This window comes from Alexandromys fortis, unplaced genomic scaffold, assembly GCF_014885135.2.
Source record: "Alexandromys fortis isolate MF-2015 unplaced genomic scaffold, M_Fortis_MF-2015_v1.1 scaffold_81, whole genome shotgun sequence".
Classification (NCBI taxonomy): domain Eukaryota; kingdom Metazoa; phylum Chordata; class Mammalia; order Rodentia; family Cricetidae; genus Alexandromys; species Alexandromys fortis.
Genome location: NW_026067960.1, coordinates 4,428,507 through 4,447,716, shown reverse-complemented (window position 1 = coordinate 4,447,716; position 19,210 = coordinate 4,428,507). Strand labels below are relative to the sequence as shown.

The window sequence follows — 19,210 nt, the reverse complement described above, 5'->3', positions numbered from 1 at the left end:
TGGGAGAGCAACCCATGGGACCCAGGAGCTTAAAAAACAAAACAACAAAAATCCTGTAAACTTCTATGTTGAATTTCCTGGTATACAGAATACCCCTTGTAGGTCCCCAGACGCCATTGATCTTGTTATTTAAAAAGAAGAATCTACACTGCCAAACAGAATGGGAAATGTGTAAAGAACTCAGCAAGCACAGACGACGTTTGGGCTGCTTTGGCAGAGTTAATTTATCAAAGTTAGAGGCAAAAGATTTAAAAAAAAAAAAAAAAAACAAGAACAGTCTAGGTTGTGTGCCTACAGCAAATAGACACACCATACTGCTGGGCTTCTACAACAAGCAAGCTTTTATTGCCTACGAAGTGAATGAAGATGGCTCTATTAAAATCAGCTGGAATCTTGGATTCTTTACAGAGCATAATTTTCTATAAAGAAAAACAAAAAGCCAGGGCGGTGGTGGCACACACCTTTAATCCCAGCACTCCCGAAGCAAAGGAAAGCCGATCACTGTGTTTAAGCTCATCCGGTCTACAGAGCTAGTTCCATGACAGCCAGGGCTACACAGAAACCTGTCTTGAATACAACAAAAATAAAAGAACAAAGACCGGTGTTCTGAGGTAGAATCTGGGCACTGAGATCCATTGTGAACAGTTCCTTCAGGTAACAAGGCCAGCCATGTAGACTATGGCTCAGTGATAGGTAGAGAGCTGTCCTTGCATGGGTGGAGCCTTGGGATCCAGTTCTGCAGGAAAAAGGGCCACCCTGGGCGCTGTACAAATGAGTTATCTGTTGTTTAGAATGAACCTCTCTTCGATATAAAAGGATTAAGCCCCTCCCCCTTTGTGTTACTGGCTTACTGTATAGTCAAGGATGTCATCTTGAACCCTACCCCTATCCCCAGGTGCGTGGGTGGCCTGGACCACAGTGCCTCTCAGCCCAAATTTCTGTAACTGCTGTACCAAATGCATTTTTTTCAAGCTGTATTTTATTTTGGTAATAACAGTTTTCTAAAGGTATTCTAGCTCCCTGCCCTTTCCCTGGTGCTTCCTTCAACCCCTGAAGACCTTACTTGGGTCTGATATTTGAGGTCCCCACCCCCACCCCCGGTGTGAGCTCTACTTGAAAAGGTTTTAGCCTAGCCTGTCCCATGAAATGTATTCCATACTTTCCTCCCTCGAGGATGCTGTAGTGTCAGGATGCATGGGCTTGATGCCGTTTCCACGCAAGCCTGGGTCACTTCCTTTGTGATCCAGGTCTGCTTGGGTTACTGTGTTCTGGAAGCACATGGGGGCAGTCCTGGAGCCCACCTTAGAAACGGCGGGCCTAGCGTTTTCGGATGGTTCTCCCTGATCTTGCATTCTGCCTTGGACAGACGGAAGTCGATTCCCCACAGCGCTAAGAGGCTGGCGAGGGCTGCGGCGGGAGGTGGCGGGGAACCGGAAGCGTGGGCGCCCCCTCTCCCGTCTCGGGGGCCCAAGCGGGGGCGGTGATGACGCGCGGGATGACGCGGGCCATGCTGAGGTCGGCGGACGTGGCGGGGGCGGGCGTGCGGCCGCGGAAGCCGCAGGGGGGCACCCCTCGGCACGACCCCAAGGCGGGCGCGCGCACCGCTCCCCCTACCAGCCGTGCCCGCGCGCGGATTAAGGGACAATCAGGGGACCCGCGCGCCTCCATTGTGTCGCCAGATTTGGCCCCTGACGTCTTCTTCCTGCGGGTGAAACTGGAGGAGACTGGGGAGCTGTTCCGCGTGGCCAACTGCCGCAATGACATGACGGTGCGGGAGCTCAAAGAGGAGCTGGACCTGATGGTCGGCATCCCCTTCAACCTACAGCGGCTGCAGTTCCTGGACCAAGGTGGCCCCTGCCCAGTCCCTTCCCGCACCCATGAGCTCCTTCCACGCAAGGGCCCCGGCCCACTCCTGCCTGGGTCTCCAAAATATATCTAACTACCAGAGGTCCCAAGGTGACCAAGTCAACTCCAACCACCCTGAACCCCATCTAGAAGGGCCCCTTGGAGCGCAGGCCACTCAAGAGGCCCCTAACTCCAAACACACAGGTTTCTCATTAGACCCCAAATGTAAAGGTGGACCTGGTTTATAAACATTCTGTCTGTTGGCTCCAGTCTGCCAAACTCGAGCAAGCTCAGGCTACTCAGAACCTCAAATCTCAATCCACAGCAAGACCCTCTTGGCAGCCCAGATCCTCTGTCTTTATAAGGAACCCAAGCAAGTCATCACTTGAAGCAAAACTAGACCTCAACAGACCACCACCCCCCAATCAAGGACAGGCCTTTTCCCTGTGAGATCCTGAATCCAAAACCAACCCTAAGTAGTGAACCCCAAATTCTGTAGCCAGGCTATCTGTGCAAGCATTCCAGAAGCTGAGATGAACCTTGCTGGTCTTAGAACCCCAATATCAGAGCACATCTGCCCAAGATTGAACCCCAAATCTTCAAGCCAACAATAACTAGGTCAAAACCCTAAAACTCCATCAACTGTATCCACACAGGACTGCACAAACACAAAAGAAGCCAGCCAGTCCCAGGACCCTCAATACCCAGAGCAAAGACAGCCAAGACTAAACTCCAGGTCTCAGGATTACTAGTTATCTATCATAGCCTCAGAAACCCAAGTCCTCCACCCCCAATGGCCATTCAAAGAAACTGAACATTAAATCCTACCCACGCCAGGGACCCCCCCCAACCCAAATGCGAGCAAACATGACCAAATCTTGACTTACCGTGACTGTTAGATGCTTCCATCAACTGTATCTACATACAGATGCTAAAATTCAGAAGAAACCTTCCCATCCTGGAACCCCCAAACCCAGAACAAAGTTGAATGTCCAAATCCCCCCCATTAACCACTAACACACACATACACACACACACACACACACACAACTCACACCAAGTATATATTCATTCAACGGTGCTAAAATTCAAAATAAAACCTGCCCATCCTACAACCCCCAAGCCTAGAACAAACATATCTATTTACCCAAAGCTGAACCCCCAACTCTCCCAGGATAACTACTACTGTAGCCCCCCAAACCCTTACTGTGTGCATATAGAGATGCTAAAATGCAAAACAAACCTTGCCTATCCAGGGACCCCAAACTCAGAACAAACCCAAACCCCAAGTTTGAACCTCAGGTATCTAGGCTAGCCATCACTCTTAGAACCCCAACTACTCCAACAACTTATTTACATAAGAATGTCAAAATTAAACCAAATGCTTCCTTCCTACCCTGGTATCCCCAAATCCAGAATATACCTACCCAAGACTGAACCCCAGGTCTCCAGACTAGCTGTCACTCCTTCAGAACCCCAGATCCTCCAGCAGCTGCATTTACACAAAGAGACTGAAACTCAAAACCAACCCTACCCACCTTAGGATTCCCAAATCAAAACAAACCTGGTCAAATATGAGCCCCAAGTCCCCAGGCTAACCACATGACCCTCAGGACCTGGAATCCTCCATGGCTGTATCCACAAAGGGATACCGAAGATGAGACAAACTCAGGGTCCCAAAATCTGTCCACACACTGCTGTGTTTTGAACCTCAAATGCTCTAAAGCTGCCCCCGGCCACTCCAGCACCCTAAATCCCAGAGCAGACTCCACCCACATCATAAGTATCAACACCAAGCCTACGTACCCAATTCTGAGACACTCCTCCCCCCATATCTCACCATTCATCTGTGCAGCCAAACCCCAGTCTACATAAGGACCTTGCCCACATCTGGACCCCCAAACCCAAAGCCAATTCTGTGCACCTCTGAAAGGCACTCCTCAAACTATGCATGATCACAGCAGGATCCCAGTCCAAGCTAAGTGTCTCCTAAGGGTTCCAAGGATTAAATAAAGCCTGCCTACAGCAGGACCCCCCAAAGTGAAGCCAAGCCCGCCTCTCTTCAATTTCCCACCCCCACCAACATGTGTTAGGAGCATTTCAAAGCTGATGCCAGCTGTGTGCCGGTGAGGAAGCAAAGGTTTAAAGTAACCCTTATTCATGAGGACCCCAAAACTCAATACAGATCCCTTAGCCTAACCTACTCATATCAGAACCCCAAAGTTAGGGCAAACTCTGTCGGTAGCAGGATCCTAACTCTCAGGGGAGAGCTGTTTGACTCCTTACTCTCAGCTGCCTAAACCAGTCCATGAAAGGATCCTAAATTCGGCCACAGATTGCTCTTAAACCAGGACCCCTAAGCAGCCAGCAACCCCTGCTGTCATGAGAACCCCAAGTCCAGAGTAAATCCTGCCCTCATCAGGACCCCTAACTCTGACACTACTAGTCTATCTAAACCCCAAGGTCCAAGCTATGTCCTTTCCCATATTGGGGGGGGGCTCAAAGGGAGCCCAGCAGAATTAGAACCTAATACCTGCAGCTCTCTTGAATCAGGACCCCCATAAACCCTGGTCTACACAAATTCCATGGGGAGGCACCCAGTGGAGGTGAGAGGCTCAGCAGCCTATCCTTCCATCTAAATCCTTCCCTCAACCTGAGGATGTAGCTGTCCCTGGCCCCATTCCCTACAATGTTTAGGATATGAGAACAGGATCAAAGCCCCTTGGGCTCCATCATCTCCCCACCTGATGGAAATCAACGCAAAACCCTTCAAGAAAATGAAGAAAGAGAGAGAGGGAGAGAGAGAGGAAGAGAGAGAGAGGGGGGGGGAAAGAGAGAGAGAAACAGAGAGAGACAGAGAAAGAGAGAGAGACAGAGACAGAGAGAGAGAGAGACAGAGAGAGACAGAGAGAGAGAGAGAGAGAGAGAGAGAGAGAGAGAGAGAGAGNAGAGAGAGAGAGAGAGAGAGAGAGAGAGAGAGAGAGAGAGAGAGAGAGAGAGAGAGAGAGAGAGAGAGAGAGAGAGAGAGAGAGAGAGAGTGTCTCTAGGCTGCCTGGGGAATGAGCAGCCCGTAGTCCGGAGACACTGCGGAGCACTGCAGGGCCTGGAGCGAAGGAGACTGCTCTGAGAGCAGCCTGTCCCCACGCTCAGCTCAGCGTTCTTGAGCTGCCCTTCCTGGGCTCAGTTTCCTAATCCGGAAAGCAGAGCCCCATTAGCTCCAGAATTCTCTGTGCTGTTCCCCGGTGGACAGGAATGACTCTGCAGTTTGCCAGTGTGTGTGCAGGCAAGGCCAAAACACTTTTCCTTGCTGCTCTTAAAAAATAGGCTGTTTTCCATGGCACATATATTTCCTTAGAGTTGTGTAAAGATGCTTTCGATATTCTTGAAGCTTTATGGAGCTCTAAGCTGTGTTTTGAGCCCCATTCTATAGCTGACAAGTTATGAAAGAGATGAGGCATAGTCGGGGGACTGAGTGACTGTCCCCCCAACAAGGAATTTGAAAATTATGTATCCTCCTAACTCTGGCCCCTCGCTGGTTCTTTTGTCTTCACCAATGAGCAAGAAATTAAAGCAAGCTGAAGAGGGAATGAGAGGTGGGGTGACTTCACACTGATGTCACAGTGTTGAGACTCAGCAGTCACTTAGCAACTGTTGGAGGCCTGACCCCTGGGCTGGGCTGACTGCGGCTGGCACGGTGGAGATGGTGCCGATATGTCGCTAAGAGACATTTGGGCCCCTGCCTATAAATAACTGGCTGGCCCATCTGCCCACCTCCAAGGTGGCAGAGGGAAGGAAGGGCAAGTGAGATCATGGCGGGAGATTGTCTCGATGGCCAGGCCAAAACAAGTCAAGTGAATTCATGGGCCAGCAGTGCCCCTGCCAATCATTTATGTATCTGTTGATAATTAGTAGCATTTGTCTCAGTGGCTGCCTGTCTGCAGAGGGAATGTGCTAGCGATTGTATAGGAACGACTGTGAGTGAAGAAACCCATCTCTTCCTGGACATGTACAAAGAGGTTAGAAAGTCAAGTTGTCCTAGGCTAGTGACAGGCTGGCTCCCATGTTCAAGCCACAAATAAGACCCTAATTTACAGATTCGCTGGCCAGAGTTTTCTGTCTTCCTCCTCCTGAGAGTCTGGTCATCAAGTGGTACCCACGAGCCTGGGGGGAGTCTGCTCTGTCACTCACATCCTAGCGGGGCTCAGCCTCACTTTGCTCCCCAGGAGGGAGAGCCATGGAAGCTGGAGGGGCAAGAAACCAGAACATTCACAGATTCTGCTCAATTGAGAGAGTCCCGGTATAGCTTGGGTAGATCATTATTGCTTATGGACAACCCAAGTCTTCTGTGGTCCCTAAGATGGTAGGTGACCAAGAAAGAAACATGTGTATGTGTTTTAAAAGAGAAACTAAATACTACCACATTTCAAAAAACATTCCCTACATAAGGCCCCTCAACTATTTACTTATTTATTATTTATCTATCTATTTATTTTTTAGGCAGGTTCTCATATATCTCAGGGTAGTCTTGAACTCCTGGTCCCCCTGTCTCCAGCTCCCAAATTCTGGGATGACAGGTGTGTGCCACTAAGCCTGGCTGGTTTATGTATGTGGGCCTAGGGGCCTATCTAGGTCCTCTGTTCTTCAAGTATCCATTTTATTCAAGAAGCCAAGCTGGGTCAGGCGAGAACTCTTGACACTCAGGTCCAAATACAGTGAGTGTTGATATTTTGCTTCTGATGTTACCATAGGCTTATATGGGGACAATGTGTCCCCACCAGGGGCAATGTCTGGGGGATGTCCTTCACTGCGAGAGCTAGCCGTGGGTGCGGCTGATGTGTCACGACGGAAGCCTTGGAGACTGTGGTGTGTGGGGTAGAGAGGATTAGTTACCTAGTTGAGAGTGTCAGTTAAGACGACATGGAGAAACCCTGACGAGGGCTGTCTGTCATCTGCAAGGCCTTTGGTGCGTCACTCTCATCCGTTTAGCCAGCTAATGGCAGCATTCCCTGGAGTCGGTATTGAGTCGAAGGTATATAACTTGCTAAGTACACTGTCGGGCCTGTGATGTATAGCTCAAATTTAAGTAGTTCTATTTGTAGAGTTTGCCTCATAAAACGATTTCACTGACTCATGTATTTTTCCCCAACAGGACAAGCTGTAATTACAAAATTTTATAAATCATTGCTATTGTGTATGATTTTTTTTTTTCTTTTTGGGTCCAGCTTCGATCTGAGCTGAGCCAAATTAATTTTCTAAAGAGCATTAGAAGCAGCAAACGGGCTCCTGTGCAGCCATCAAGGGAGAGACATTCCCCCTCCCCCCCTTTGCTCAAGATCTTAAATGTATCTTTGCGTGATTCAAGGTCAGACACTATCTCAACTGATACAGTGATTTCTCTTTAAATCCTAATTTTGTTAAAAGGAAAAATTGTTCCCCACAGGGATTTTGATGGACGATGCCACCCTGAGGTTCTACGATGTCATCCCCGGCGCAGTGATTTCATTATGTATCTGGCATTACGATGGTTGGACAGAACTGGTCTTGGCAGCCGTGGAAGGGGACCCCAGTAAGGTGGTTTCATGCTTCTTTCAATATTAGGGGTTGAGGGACACCCCCCAAATCTTTAGCATGAGCATTTGATAAAGGCCTCAGAGTAGGGAAGAAAAATGGCGTATCTCCAGCCACTCTGGGCTTGAGTCCCCTGGGTTCACTTCTTTACAGCTTAGAAATGTGTTTACTTCACCCGCGGTGGAGCTCAAGGGGTGCCTTTCCAAATATCTACATGTTAGTCAAGTTGACAATGAAATTTTAATCCTAAGAACGGGGCTGTAGCTCCATGCTCAGAGACTTGTGTGCCTTGAACAACTGAGCAGAAATATCCCAGGAGGTTCGGCCTGATTAGGGGGATGGGGTCACCTTGTGCGGCGAACTCCCTGACCAGCAGGAAAGAACAGCCACCAGACGAGGATTTTCCCCAAATCATGCTTTATTGGAGCCTCTTGGTTGAAGGGAGAGCAGAAAGAGAGCACCCCCCCCCCAGCTGCTTATATAGGGACTAGGGGCACATGCAGGCCTCCTATTGGTCAAAGTGTCTCAGCAGCCACTCCAAGCTCCCTGATAGGTCTGGCACACTGAGGACACTGAGCATGCCCGAGATGGTGGTACTGGCTATGACCTTATATGGAGTTGTTTACTCCAGCCCTGCAGGAGCCAGGCGCCATCTTGTAATGGAGGCTGCACGTACTGGCTCCCTGCAACCTTGGACAGCAGACTGTGTGCCAGACCCCCTGCTGGGCAACCCACTGTCTCTGCTAGGGAGGCTGGGAAGGAAGACCAGGACAGGAATGCTCACCCCTTCTGTGAAGATGAATGGTTGGCTCCGGGACAAGTGTGTGCTCTTCCTTCTGAAGACTTTGAGGGGTAGAGCTCTGAGATCCTGGGGAGGAAGAGGCAGTGTCCTGGTGGGACGGGGTTCAAGAGAAGATTGAGTGCTGGGTGCATCTGGGGAAAGGAGGGTTGGTGGTAGTCTCCGTATCACAGACCCCAGGCCTGAGACACAGGAGGGAGGTCTATCCAACCCCACCCGTAGTATGTTTTCCAGGCATTTTTCTACATCCCCAATTTCTCCTTTCCCAGTTTTTCTCCTCTTTCCTGGAAATTTAGCCACTGCCTCGACTTATCCCCTCCTGCCTGAGGAGGTAACTGTTGCCCTCTGCTCCCTGTGCTCCTGACCCCATTGCCCCTCCTCATCCCACCCCCTCCCTGACCCTGGACCTCTGAAGCACGGTCCTCACTGTGGTAACCATGGCACTCTTCCCGTCCCCAAGAGGGTTCTATGGCAGGCTAGCTACCTGCCAACAGAGTTCAGAAAGTTTCAAGAAGTTGACAGTGGACACGGAAGTAGATTGGAAAGGAATGCAGAATCCATCACAGCTCCTAGAGGACTTCCCTCTTCTTGAGCTCCTTCAGGGTACCGTGTTGTGTTGTTATTTCGAAAGGGCCACAAACATCTTCCTTTGAACACTAGCAAAGTTACTTTCTCCCTTCAGAACACCTGACAGGAAGGCCATCCTGTGTCCCCTGCCTGACTAGGGGTGGCTGCCCTTCCTGAGGGCATGCAGGTCACTGAACAGTGTCCCCTGTCAGCATCCCCCTCCTCCCACTGTGCTCCCTGGTTTGAATCAAGTAGGACCTCATGCGCCCTGGGGTGTGGGTCACGCTCTGGAGACGACCCTGACCTGTTTCTCTCACCCAGCTGTCTTGTCTTGGCATCAGCGAGGACACCTTCTACCGAACGGCGAACTCACAGCACTTTAAGGGGGAGCAGTGGAGGCAGTGGACCGCCCAGAGGGCGTTTGTGGCCTTGTACATCTCCGCACACAGAGGCCACGTGGATGCCTTGCAGTATCTCCTAGAACTTGGTAATTCCGCAGAAAGCACCACCTGGTCTGGTTGGGAGGACATAGTGATCTATCTTGTTTCTTCAGCAGTGGCTCCCTACACCCCAGTCCTCACCCACCAAACACGTCTCCTGAGGGGCTCTTATGGAGGTTTGCACATCTCTGGGCTGGATCTCTAGAACATTCTCTGTGGCAGGACCAAAATTATAGGACAGTAAGACACGGGGTGTCCAGAACTTCCAAACTTGTCCTTTCTGAGTAGCCCATAGTCTGTCTTCATCCTGGCTCCACAGAAATGCAGTGGTCCCAAAGGACCTCACCTTGGGTATCACAAGGAGTGGCCAACAGGCTGGCTGGAGGTTCCTCTCAAATTAGATCCTCAGAAAGATGCTCACCACTCCTCCTTTTCTTCCTGTCTCCCCTTGAGGGTGACCATCTGTCCATCTGTCCCTTTGTTCAAAACTGTAGTCAGCACTGTGTCTGGACAGATGTCAGGGGATCTTTTGTTCTCCCTGGTTGGGAGAATGGCACCCCTGATTGAAAGACAATCCACTAAAAACAGTGCCGCAGGTTCAGACCACCCAGAGCTCTGACTTCCTTGAGAAAAGGAAGGACTAGCAAGCACCTCTGGCCTTTTAAGCTGCCACCTCCAGCCCTGTTGTTTTCATCTGCAGTCTTGCTCAGTCCTGGCTATCACCCCCTTCTACCAGGAAGGGTGGGAGACACCTCAACTTTCCAGGGCAGAAGCCTGGCATGTCACATCTCTGCTACAGGGCTCAGGGATGGCTGGGTGATAACACCATGTTCTCTGCCATTCCACACTGCCTTTCTGCACTTCTCTTATACAATGAAAGATGGCCTTTCACAGCCCAGCAGTCCTTTAAGCTCATAAAAAGTCATCTTCGCTCTGATAGAGCCGTGATGTATTTGAAGGCACCAGTTACAAAATGACGGCCAGCTTTGCAAAGTTTTCCATCCTCTGCAGCCACCACAGAGGGAGGTACAGAGTCATGCCCGCATTCTGGAAGCCTACTTGAGCTTCGCCTCGTCAGCCAGCCATAGCTCAGTCGGACTGTGGCAGCAGCCGCAGTGCCGGCTGGGTTGAATTGAATTGCCTTGTTTTCTGTGTCATGATTTTTGTTACCCCGTGAGTCCATGCTGGACCCTTGTCATTAGTCCATCTGTCTGCAGGAGGCAGAGAGAACCCAGATCTTTCCATGCATAGGCTGTAATCCCCTGTCACCTCCCCAGAACCTCTAGCTGTGTGCTGGGGACAAAAAGCCAGCATGGATCTTAGGTGGGAAAGCCAGCCAGGGATTACAAATGATTAATTCCATAGCTAGCCACATATGGGATGCATTAAACATTGTGCAGACTGAGCTTGTATAGATTGGGGTAAAGGTTGTAGAGAGGAAGAGCTAAGGAAATTACTGAAATCCTAAGAAGAAGAAAAAATGCAAGTGTAGTCTGTAACAGGAATAGTGTGTGCAAAGAGCCTGGGGCAGGTGCAGAATAATGTAGTTATGGGTAAAGACAGGAAGTACATGGACCTGGAGCCTCTGGAGCAAAGGGAATCAGTAGAAAGCACAAGAAGGGGTGGGGATAGCATTGGAATGACTAAGCAGTGTAGTGAGAGGCAGACAAAGACATCAAAGAGTGCTCCCCAGACAGCAAGATTCAGTGATAGACTTGGAGCAGGAGACTGGAATGGGTGCCCCATAGAACCAGGTTGAATGGGAGGGATGATAAGATAAGGACTGCCACCATGTCCCTGGGAGCAGTGTCAACCCTCCCTTGATCCTTCTTGAGGTACCTCAGGGTCAGACGGTGGGACTCCCGCCTGGGAGAGCAGACTACTCCAATGGGTCTTTTTTTTTTTTTTTTTTTTTATCTTACAGGAGCAAATTGTCTGGGCAAATCACCTCTGGGCAGGACGCCCCTGCATGTGGTTGCAGCCATGGGCAGGATGGACTGCATCAGGCCCTTACTGGAACGTGGTGCCTCCATTCATGACAGAGACGCCAAGGGGGAAACACCCATCACCATTGCCCAGCGTCTGAAGCGCAGAAATTTTGAACGCAGGCTGTCCCTCCTCTACTGGATGATCAAGTCTGGGAACAAGGACCCTACCGACTTGGTCATGAGGGAGGCTCCGGAGAAAGCCAGCTCTGGGGCCGTGTTAAAGAGTTTAATGCTTTCCTGAGTGCCTTTGCCCCTCACACTGCTCTGAGGCAACCTTGCAGCTCCCACGGTGGCCCCCATGGCACTCATTAGGCAACAAAAGAAGGAACAGATCTAAATCAGACACCAAATTGGTTGTCCTCTTACCAATGTCTCTGGGAGGGTGTAATGGAGCAGGTGATCTTGTCTCTTTTGTAATCCATTTTGTCCCCACCAGGCCCGACAATGCCAGCCTTTAATTTTCAGCTCTTTGTACGTGGCACCAATCACACCGGTTGGGGTGATGGTAGCCAATTATCTCTCCCTTTTGAGGCCATCTAATGCACCCGCATAATAGGAGCAATAGCAGGAATGATAATAGCACCCCTGTTATCGTGCAGAGAGAGCACTGGCCTGCGTCAGGAGGTCGTGCACAGCGTAGGTTGTGAATTTGTCAAACCTATGCGACTAATCATTTCTGTGGCCAGGAGTGACACGATTTTGGTCAAGCCAGCTCGGAGGGGTCTGCTTCTTGAGTATGGGGCTTAGGTGAAGCTGGGAGCAGGGCCTACAAGCCTCCAAACAAGGGGCCTGTCAAGGGGCTGCTTTCGTATCCTTCTGGCAAGGGCTCATGTGGCCTTAGGGATGGAGGAAACAGCAAAAGAGACAAACAGGAGAGAGAGAGAAAGAGAGAAAGAGAGAGAGAGAGAGAGAGAGAGAGAGAGAGAGAGAGAGAGAGAGAGAGAGAGAGAGAGAGAGAGGGAGAGAGAGACAGAGAGAGACAGAGGGAGAGAGAGAGACAGAGACAGAGAGAGAGAGGAGAGGCTGGCAGCCTCTTCCTATAGTCCCAATCCAGTGGTACCCACAAACCTCTGTGCTCCTTCCCACTTTCCTAAGCACCTCCGTTCCCCGGGAGCCGACTAGCTCAGAGTCCCTGCTGTTGGTGCCATGCAACACTCTGCCTGAGTCTAGACCTGAGACCCTGCAGTGGGGTTAGTGAGGCAAGTGCAGACTACAACACTCTGCCTGAGTCTAGACCTGAGACCCTGCAGTGGGGTTAGTGAGGCAAGTGCAGACTACAAGCAGAGAAGCTGAAGATAAGGCCTGGTGCCTGGAAAAAGGACGTGGGGACTCAGCTCCATCAGAAAGGCAAGGCAGAAGTTTCTAGATTGTTCTAGAGTGTTCCAGAGTTAAAACATGACTTTCGTGACAGTTTAACTCCTGGCTTTAAAATACTGCCTCGAAATTCTGAAGAAGTAGAAAGGCAGAAAGCAAGCCCGAGGGACAGCTGCTGACCACTCAACTGCTTGTTTCGGGGGAAAGTGCCAGAAGGAACCTGGATCTCGTTAGGATGATCCCCAGTTCTACAACTGCAGTCTTGTAGTGACACATAATGTTACTCCTGGTGGGCCATATGTTTCCCTGAAGCCCTGAACCACAATACAAGTTCTGGAATCCATGTATACGTCAAAGGTCTCTTGGCCACTCATCAAGTTGCTTGGGGTGGGAGCTGGTCAGAGTGGCGTCGTACCCTGGCTGCCCTTCTTTGCAATGTCCCAACAACTAGACCTTTAAAATTAATGGCCTGTGTTTCCTGGTGTCACAGCAAGTAAGACCTTTGTTGACAATGGTCTTACACCAGCCTACGTGGCTGTGCCTGGGCTCAGCCATCTGTTTGACAAATAAGAGTTAGGAAAGTACATCTCAGCATCAAGGATGTCAAACAGATCTTATTTTTGGCAGGCAAGCTCCAAAGTCAATAGGCAGATATCAAACAACCCCCATCCACTGTGTAGGCGGAGACTGCTCTTTCATTTCCCAACTGCTCAGACCCAAATAATTACACAGAAATTATATTAATTACAACACTACTTGGCCAATACTTATGCATATTCCTGACTAACTCATATCTTTTTTAAAAGTATTCTTGTTTTGTTGCCCTTTTTTTTAAAAAAATTTATTATGCATACAATGTGCTGCTGGCATGTATACCTACATATCAGAAGAGGGCACCAGATCTCATTATAGATGGTTGTGAGCTACCATGTGGTTGCTGGGAACTGAACTCAGGTCCTCTGAAAGAGCAGCCAGTGCTCTTAACCTCTGAGCCATCTCTCCAACCCCTAACTCTTATATCTTAAATTAACCCATTTCTATTAATCTGTGTATCACCCCGAGGCTGTGGTTTACTGGAAAGGTTCAGGGCAGCTGTTTCCTTCGGCGGCTACATGGCGTCTCCCTGACTCTGCCTACTCTCTCCCTATGTCTCTGTTTGAATTTCTGCCTGGCTTTTTTTCTGCCCTGCCATAGGCTGAAGCAGCTTTATTCATCAACCAGTAAAGCAACACATATAGAAGGACATCCCACATGACACTGGGTCAGGTCACTTAGCTAATGAGGTGCGTGGAGGGGGTTGGCTTATGGGTACCCTTTTAACTTAACAAGTGGAGCCCCTCCAAGTATTGTGTTTGCCAAGAGCTTGCTAAGCTGTCTTTCTTCCTGGAAGAGTCAACGGCCTGGCATGAAGACCCACACTTTTGGGGACAAGCACTCCATTTCCCCCAATTCAATTAGACACTTGGATAGGCATCTGGCAGTGTCAAGCTCTCTGTGGTAACATTTTCTTCAGTTTGGGGCAGGGCCACTTGGACACTCTCCTGGGTTCTGAGGACACTTCACTAGAGAAAATCTCAATACCTTGCATTGAGTCTTGGGGTTACAATGTAGGTGTGGAAGGCTTGCGTAGCATGCACGAGGCCCTGGGTTCACTTCCCATTACTGTGAACACACACACCACACCTGCATATCACATAGAAACAACCCCATATCACGGGCTGTGTGGGGTATGTCAGCAGCTTTGCCAACAGATCTGCCTCTGGTCAATAGACGGTTACATTTGGAGCTGTTTTTTTCCATGATTATTTTGAAGAGTGTTTTGTTGTTCATAATCAGGAGCTAACAAAGGGAAATCAAGGAAAGGTTCATCTTCAGTATTCCTGTAGAAGCAAAAAAGGAAAAAGAAAAAAAAAAAAGATCCTTGCTGCCCCATGCCCTGGAGCAGGTCTAGAATGCTGAGGGAACTGTGGTCTGCCACCTCCTGATGGCGTGACGCTTTCTGTACGGAGAGGACATTTGTTCTGTACCCTCATAGGACTGACCTTCCATTCTCCAGGGACCTCACTTGTGTGGAACTGGAGGCTGAGTACCCCCACTCAGCACTCCAGGCTCGTGTTTCTGGGTAGGTCTTTCCTTCTCTGAGCCAAGTGTTTCGTGTAGAGGATGGAAGGCCATTCCTATACCCAGTCCCCAGTGAGGAGCACCCAGCAAGTCGTTTGAGGTCTTGGCTGAAGCACGAGAAACGACGGTTGGACCACTGAGGGTAGGAGAAACAAGCCTTCTTGCTGTCTTTTCGGGCCTTCTTGCTGTCTTTTCGGGGCACTCTTCAGTCCTGGCCACCAAACTCTGATGATCAACTAGCCCTTGAGCCCTAGTGCCCTGGGGAAGTGCTATTGTGTGTCCTTGATGACATTTGAGGCAACAGCAAAATGATCTTCCCATCTCTTCAGCTTGTTCACTGCTGAGCCTCATGGCAGCCTGAAAAAACAGCTCTGGAAAAGCCAGTTCCACCAGGATGATACAGCAAAAATGATGGTTGCATTGGCCACCGTGTTTCCATTTGCCTTGGCTATGAGGGCTCTCAAAGTCAGTGTCCAGTGACCAGTGTGCTCTCTCCTCCCTTCTCCTCCCTGAGAGGGTCTCCAGACTCCCCTCCTCCTCCCTGCAGAGGTCATTGCAGCTGGCGTCTGTCATGGAAGCCAACACAGTGGAAAGTTTAAAGACAGCAAGACAAGCTATAGGTTAAAGAGTATAGCCTGTATGGCTCACTCAGGACTGAGATGATGGACTTAGTCTCCTGACTCCAGCCTCTGGTGTCCCCATTGCAAGTGTCATGAGTAGAGAGCACAGCTGTTCCTGTGTACTTGGGTCCCTTGACCTCCCAATACCCTGCATCATACACCTGGATGCTCCCTCTGTGTTTACTAGTCCAGGGTTTTTAGAGATTGGGGAAAGTGTCCCTCTTGACCCTGCCAGGAGTTACTCTGAGCACTGGGTGAGCAGGTTGACCCCATTCCAGCTTCTCCAAGTCGTGCAGTGTAGACCTACAGTGCCTTACTCTGTGTTAGGCTACATGGAGCCCTCCAAACCTGTCTGGCCTCCACTTGAGACCCAAGAAGAGCTGACTCCCACAGGCAATAGTGTTCTGCCAGCTCTAACATTGCCTTGATTTCTGCATGCCATGGGCTAGAATTGTGGTTCCCCCCACCCCAACCCTGTGTGTGTGTGTGTACAAAAGCAGGTGTGGGTGGTTTGGGACCACACTCAGAGCACAGCCTCTATGTGTGGTTCCTTAGGGACCATATACCTTTTTAAAAAATTTTTATTTTTATTTTTTTTTTACTTTCACTTTTGTATTTTTTGAGATAAGGTCTCTAACTAGCCTGGAATTCACCAAATAGGGCCACACTGGCTGCAAGTCTTCAGGATTTGCTTGGCTCTGCCTCCCTGGTAATGGAATTGCAAGTGCTTTGCCTACCATTATGATGTTTTTTTTTTTTTTAATTTAACGTATATGGTGTTTTGCTGTCACCAAGCATATGTGCCACATGTGTGTGCCTGGTGCTTGCAGAGGCCAGATGAGAGTGTTGGAACTGGAACTGGAGTTACAGACAGTTGTGAGCTACCATATCGGTGCTGGGAACTGAACTTGAGTCCTCTGCAAGAACAGCCAGTGTACTTAAATACTGAGCTGTGTTTCCAGTCCCCATACAGGATTCCTTCATGTGACTTCTGGGGCTCAGACTCAGGTCCTCTTGCTTGTGCAGTAGACATTACTGATGGAGCCATTTCTCCATCATCAGCTGTGGACCAACGGCTGCTTCCTGATACCCTTAGCTCCCTCCACCCATTCTGTACAGAGGTCTTGTTCCCATACACAACCAGTCACGCTGGTGGAAGAAATGGCCCGTGGGAATTGCCTACCATACCGATCCCTTGATGAGCAGAAGGGCTGGCTTTGTGGTCTAGTAAATGTGCTTTGCAGACTTCCTCTGCCTTTAAATGGGTAGCAGTAGGCCTATCAGAGGCAGTTCCTGGGGCCTCAGTTGCCTCATGTGGAGTGTTTGGGGGTAATAAAAGCTGCCCCTGTCGCCACCAGAGAGATGAAACGCCTGGCATGAAGCAGACACTTGAAAAATGGCAAGCATTATTTGTATTATTATACCACCAGCACTTAATTTGCTTAAAGTGTTTACTCGCTGAGAATCGATCCCCTCCCGGATTCCAGAGAGACTCATAAATTCTCAGCAAACTTTATACAATAAGAGTCTCCATCCAGAACTAATAATTCCCAAAGTGGGAGATTAATAATTTCCCGTAAACTTGCTGGTCTGGACATTAAGTGGAAGGCTTTTTCAGCAACTCATAGAGCGCCCTCAGGCCAGAGCTGCCACAGGGGAACAGCAGGCTCAGGCAGAGGGAAATTCCATTCGCTACGCCTTGCCTCTGCAGTGCACACTGAATAGAGAAGCAGCCCGCAGAGGGCGCAAAAACCCGGGGTTTGTGTTCTGCGGAAATGTCAGGGATGCTGCTAACTGCGTCACTCGTGATTTCAAGAGTGGGGCTCGATCTGGGGGGCTCGAGGGTGGCGTTTCTGCCCGAGCTCTCGAACCTTCTGCATAATAGGCTTAGGGAACACGTGTATAGCCCTCATGACAACCGGAAAGGGGTCTGTACCCCTCCCTTCCTCCTCGAGTCCACATCTGGTCGTGGAACAAGGAGGCCCAGTTTCCTGGGGCCCAGCTGCCCCAGGAAAACATGGCATTGTATCCCCGTACAGTCGTCATCTGCCTGTTTGGTTGCTATATGTTCTAAATTTAAAATGGAAAAAAATAAATACAGATAACATCTGGGGTTCGCGCGCGCGCCTGTGAATGTCACGGGTGTTTAGAGAATTCCATATCCTTGAAGGTTATAATTGACCATTTCCTGTCCAAATGCCCAACCTGGACCCAGCCACCCCACTTTTGTAGAAGTCCCAGGGTACAGGACATGTTGAAACAGCTGCTTAATTAAGATGATGGTAAGACCTTAGAAGTAGTCCCTGTGCTTCTAGGAGGGATGTTGGGGGCACATTTTGCAGCTGTTGAAAGATCATGGGTTTGAGGGACGTGAGGAGCCAGAATTCATTGCGTAGCTGTTAAAACCAAACAAACCCACCTGTAACTCCAACTGTGCAGGATCTGCTGCCCTCTGCCGGGCTCTGAGGTCACTGCATGTATTGCGCAGTTTGAAAAAGACAGCTCACACCCCCACACATACACCCACCCACACACACCCCGCAAACACTTCTCCAATCCCCACAGCCTCCCCGAACCACACACAAGCAAACACACACACACACACACACACACACACACACACACTTTTATTAAAAAATCATTTGAGGGTCTCAGTGGATTGAGTTATTGACGAGTTACATAATGCCCTAGGTTTGATCCCGAGCTCTCTAAAACTGGGTGTGGATGCTCACACATGTAATTTCAGCACTCGGGAAGTGGAGGCTGGAAGATTTGAAGTTCAAAGACATCCTCAGTTACATGGTGAGCTCCAAGTTATCTTTAGCTACACAAGCCCCTGGTTTTCTGTTTGTTTTGTTTCATTGTATTTTTTTTTTAAAGAAGATCTTGCCTTGTATGCTGTAAGTACAGGCCAAGCGGTAGTCACAGGATTGTCCAGGCTGTGGCCCGAGGGTTGGAAATAAACACACGATCCCCCAGTTACAGTTGTAAACAGACCCTGCTCATGCCTTCCATATTGATTTGAGCACAGAGAATGATGTCAAAGAAGCTGAGGGCTGGAGAGTCAGGTCCATCAGTATTGCATTGAGGATCAATTTTTTTTTTTTTTTTTGATGGTTGAAAAAAGTCAGTAGACTTTATTGCTTCTGGGGTGTAGGGCTCAGGAGCTCTTGGTGGGACGGGTCCGTTTCCTCTTCACCACCACAGGCTTCTGGCTTCGTAGGATGGCACTGGCCCTGCGGATGGCCGCCATGCGCAGATCGGGGCGGTACTTGTTCTTTCGGATCATGTGCCTGATGCTGCTCAGGGTGGCCCGTGCATTCTTGTTGATGGTGGTCCTTACGTAAGAAGTAGCTGGTTTGCGCTGACCGGATCTGCGTTTCATGACCACCACGACCCCTTTGCCGTCGGCCGCGGGCTCCACTCCCACTGTCTTGCGGTGAATCAGCCCGTTGTAGCGGAAGGAGTTGCGGGCTTTCAGATTATTGGGTTCGGTGCTGTACGTCTGCTTATTCCTCTTGATCAGGAAACTGGAGCAGTTCCGAACGACCATCCATTGCAGATGCGCAGACATGGCGGCGCCTCCTCTTCTATGGCCGAGGATCAATTTTGATTCCCAGAAACCAAGTAAAAAGCCAGCCATGGTAGCATGTGTGATCCCAGAGCTGGGGCAGTGGAGACCGGACCCACCCCCGAGCTTTGCTGACCAGCCAGTCCGGACTGCTTGTGTGAGTCCCAGGTCAGTTAAGAGATCCTGTTTCAGAAAGGAACACGGATGGCACCTGAGGAGAAACCCTACTGTGGACATTCACGGCACATGCACACAATGTACACACGTAGATGCACAAACAGCGTACACAGGTACATACATCTGAACACACATGCATGCACACAAACACACACAAGCATATACACATGCACACAACAGTCACAATACACACACAATGT

At 49.7% G+C, this 19,210-nt stretch overlaps 2 protein-coding genes across 2 annotated transcripts; one reads left to right on the top strand and one right to left on the bottom strand.

Annotated features, from left to right (window-relative positions):
- The first annotated feature begins 1,762 nt into the window (after window positions 1-1,762).
- On the top strand, window positions 1,763-7,443 carry Ankrd60 (ankyrin repeat domain 60). Its single transcript, XM_050152948.1, has 2 exons — window positions 1,763-1,847; window positions 7,286-7,443. The coding sequence occupies exons 1-2, from the start codon at window positions 1,763-1,765 to the stop codon at window positions 7,441-7,443; spliced, it is 243 nt and encodes an 80-aa protein (XP_050008905.1).
- Window positions 7,444-18,379: 10,936 nt separating this feature from the next.
- On the bottom strand, window positions 18,380-18,862 carry LOC126508059 (60S ribosomal protein L28). The gene has a single exon (XM_050152946.1). The coding sequence runs from the start codon at window positions 18,834-18,836 to the stop codon at window positions 18,423-18,425; it is 414 nt and encodes a 137-aa protein (XP_050008903.1). The 5' UTR covers window positions 18,837-18,862; the 3' UTR covers window positions 18,380-18,422.
- Between the last annotated feature and the right edge of the window lie 348 nt (window positions 18,863-19,210).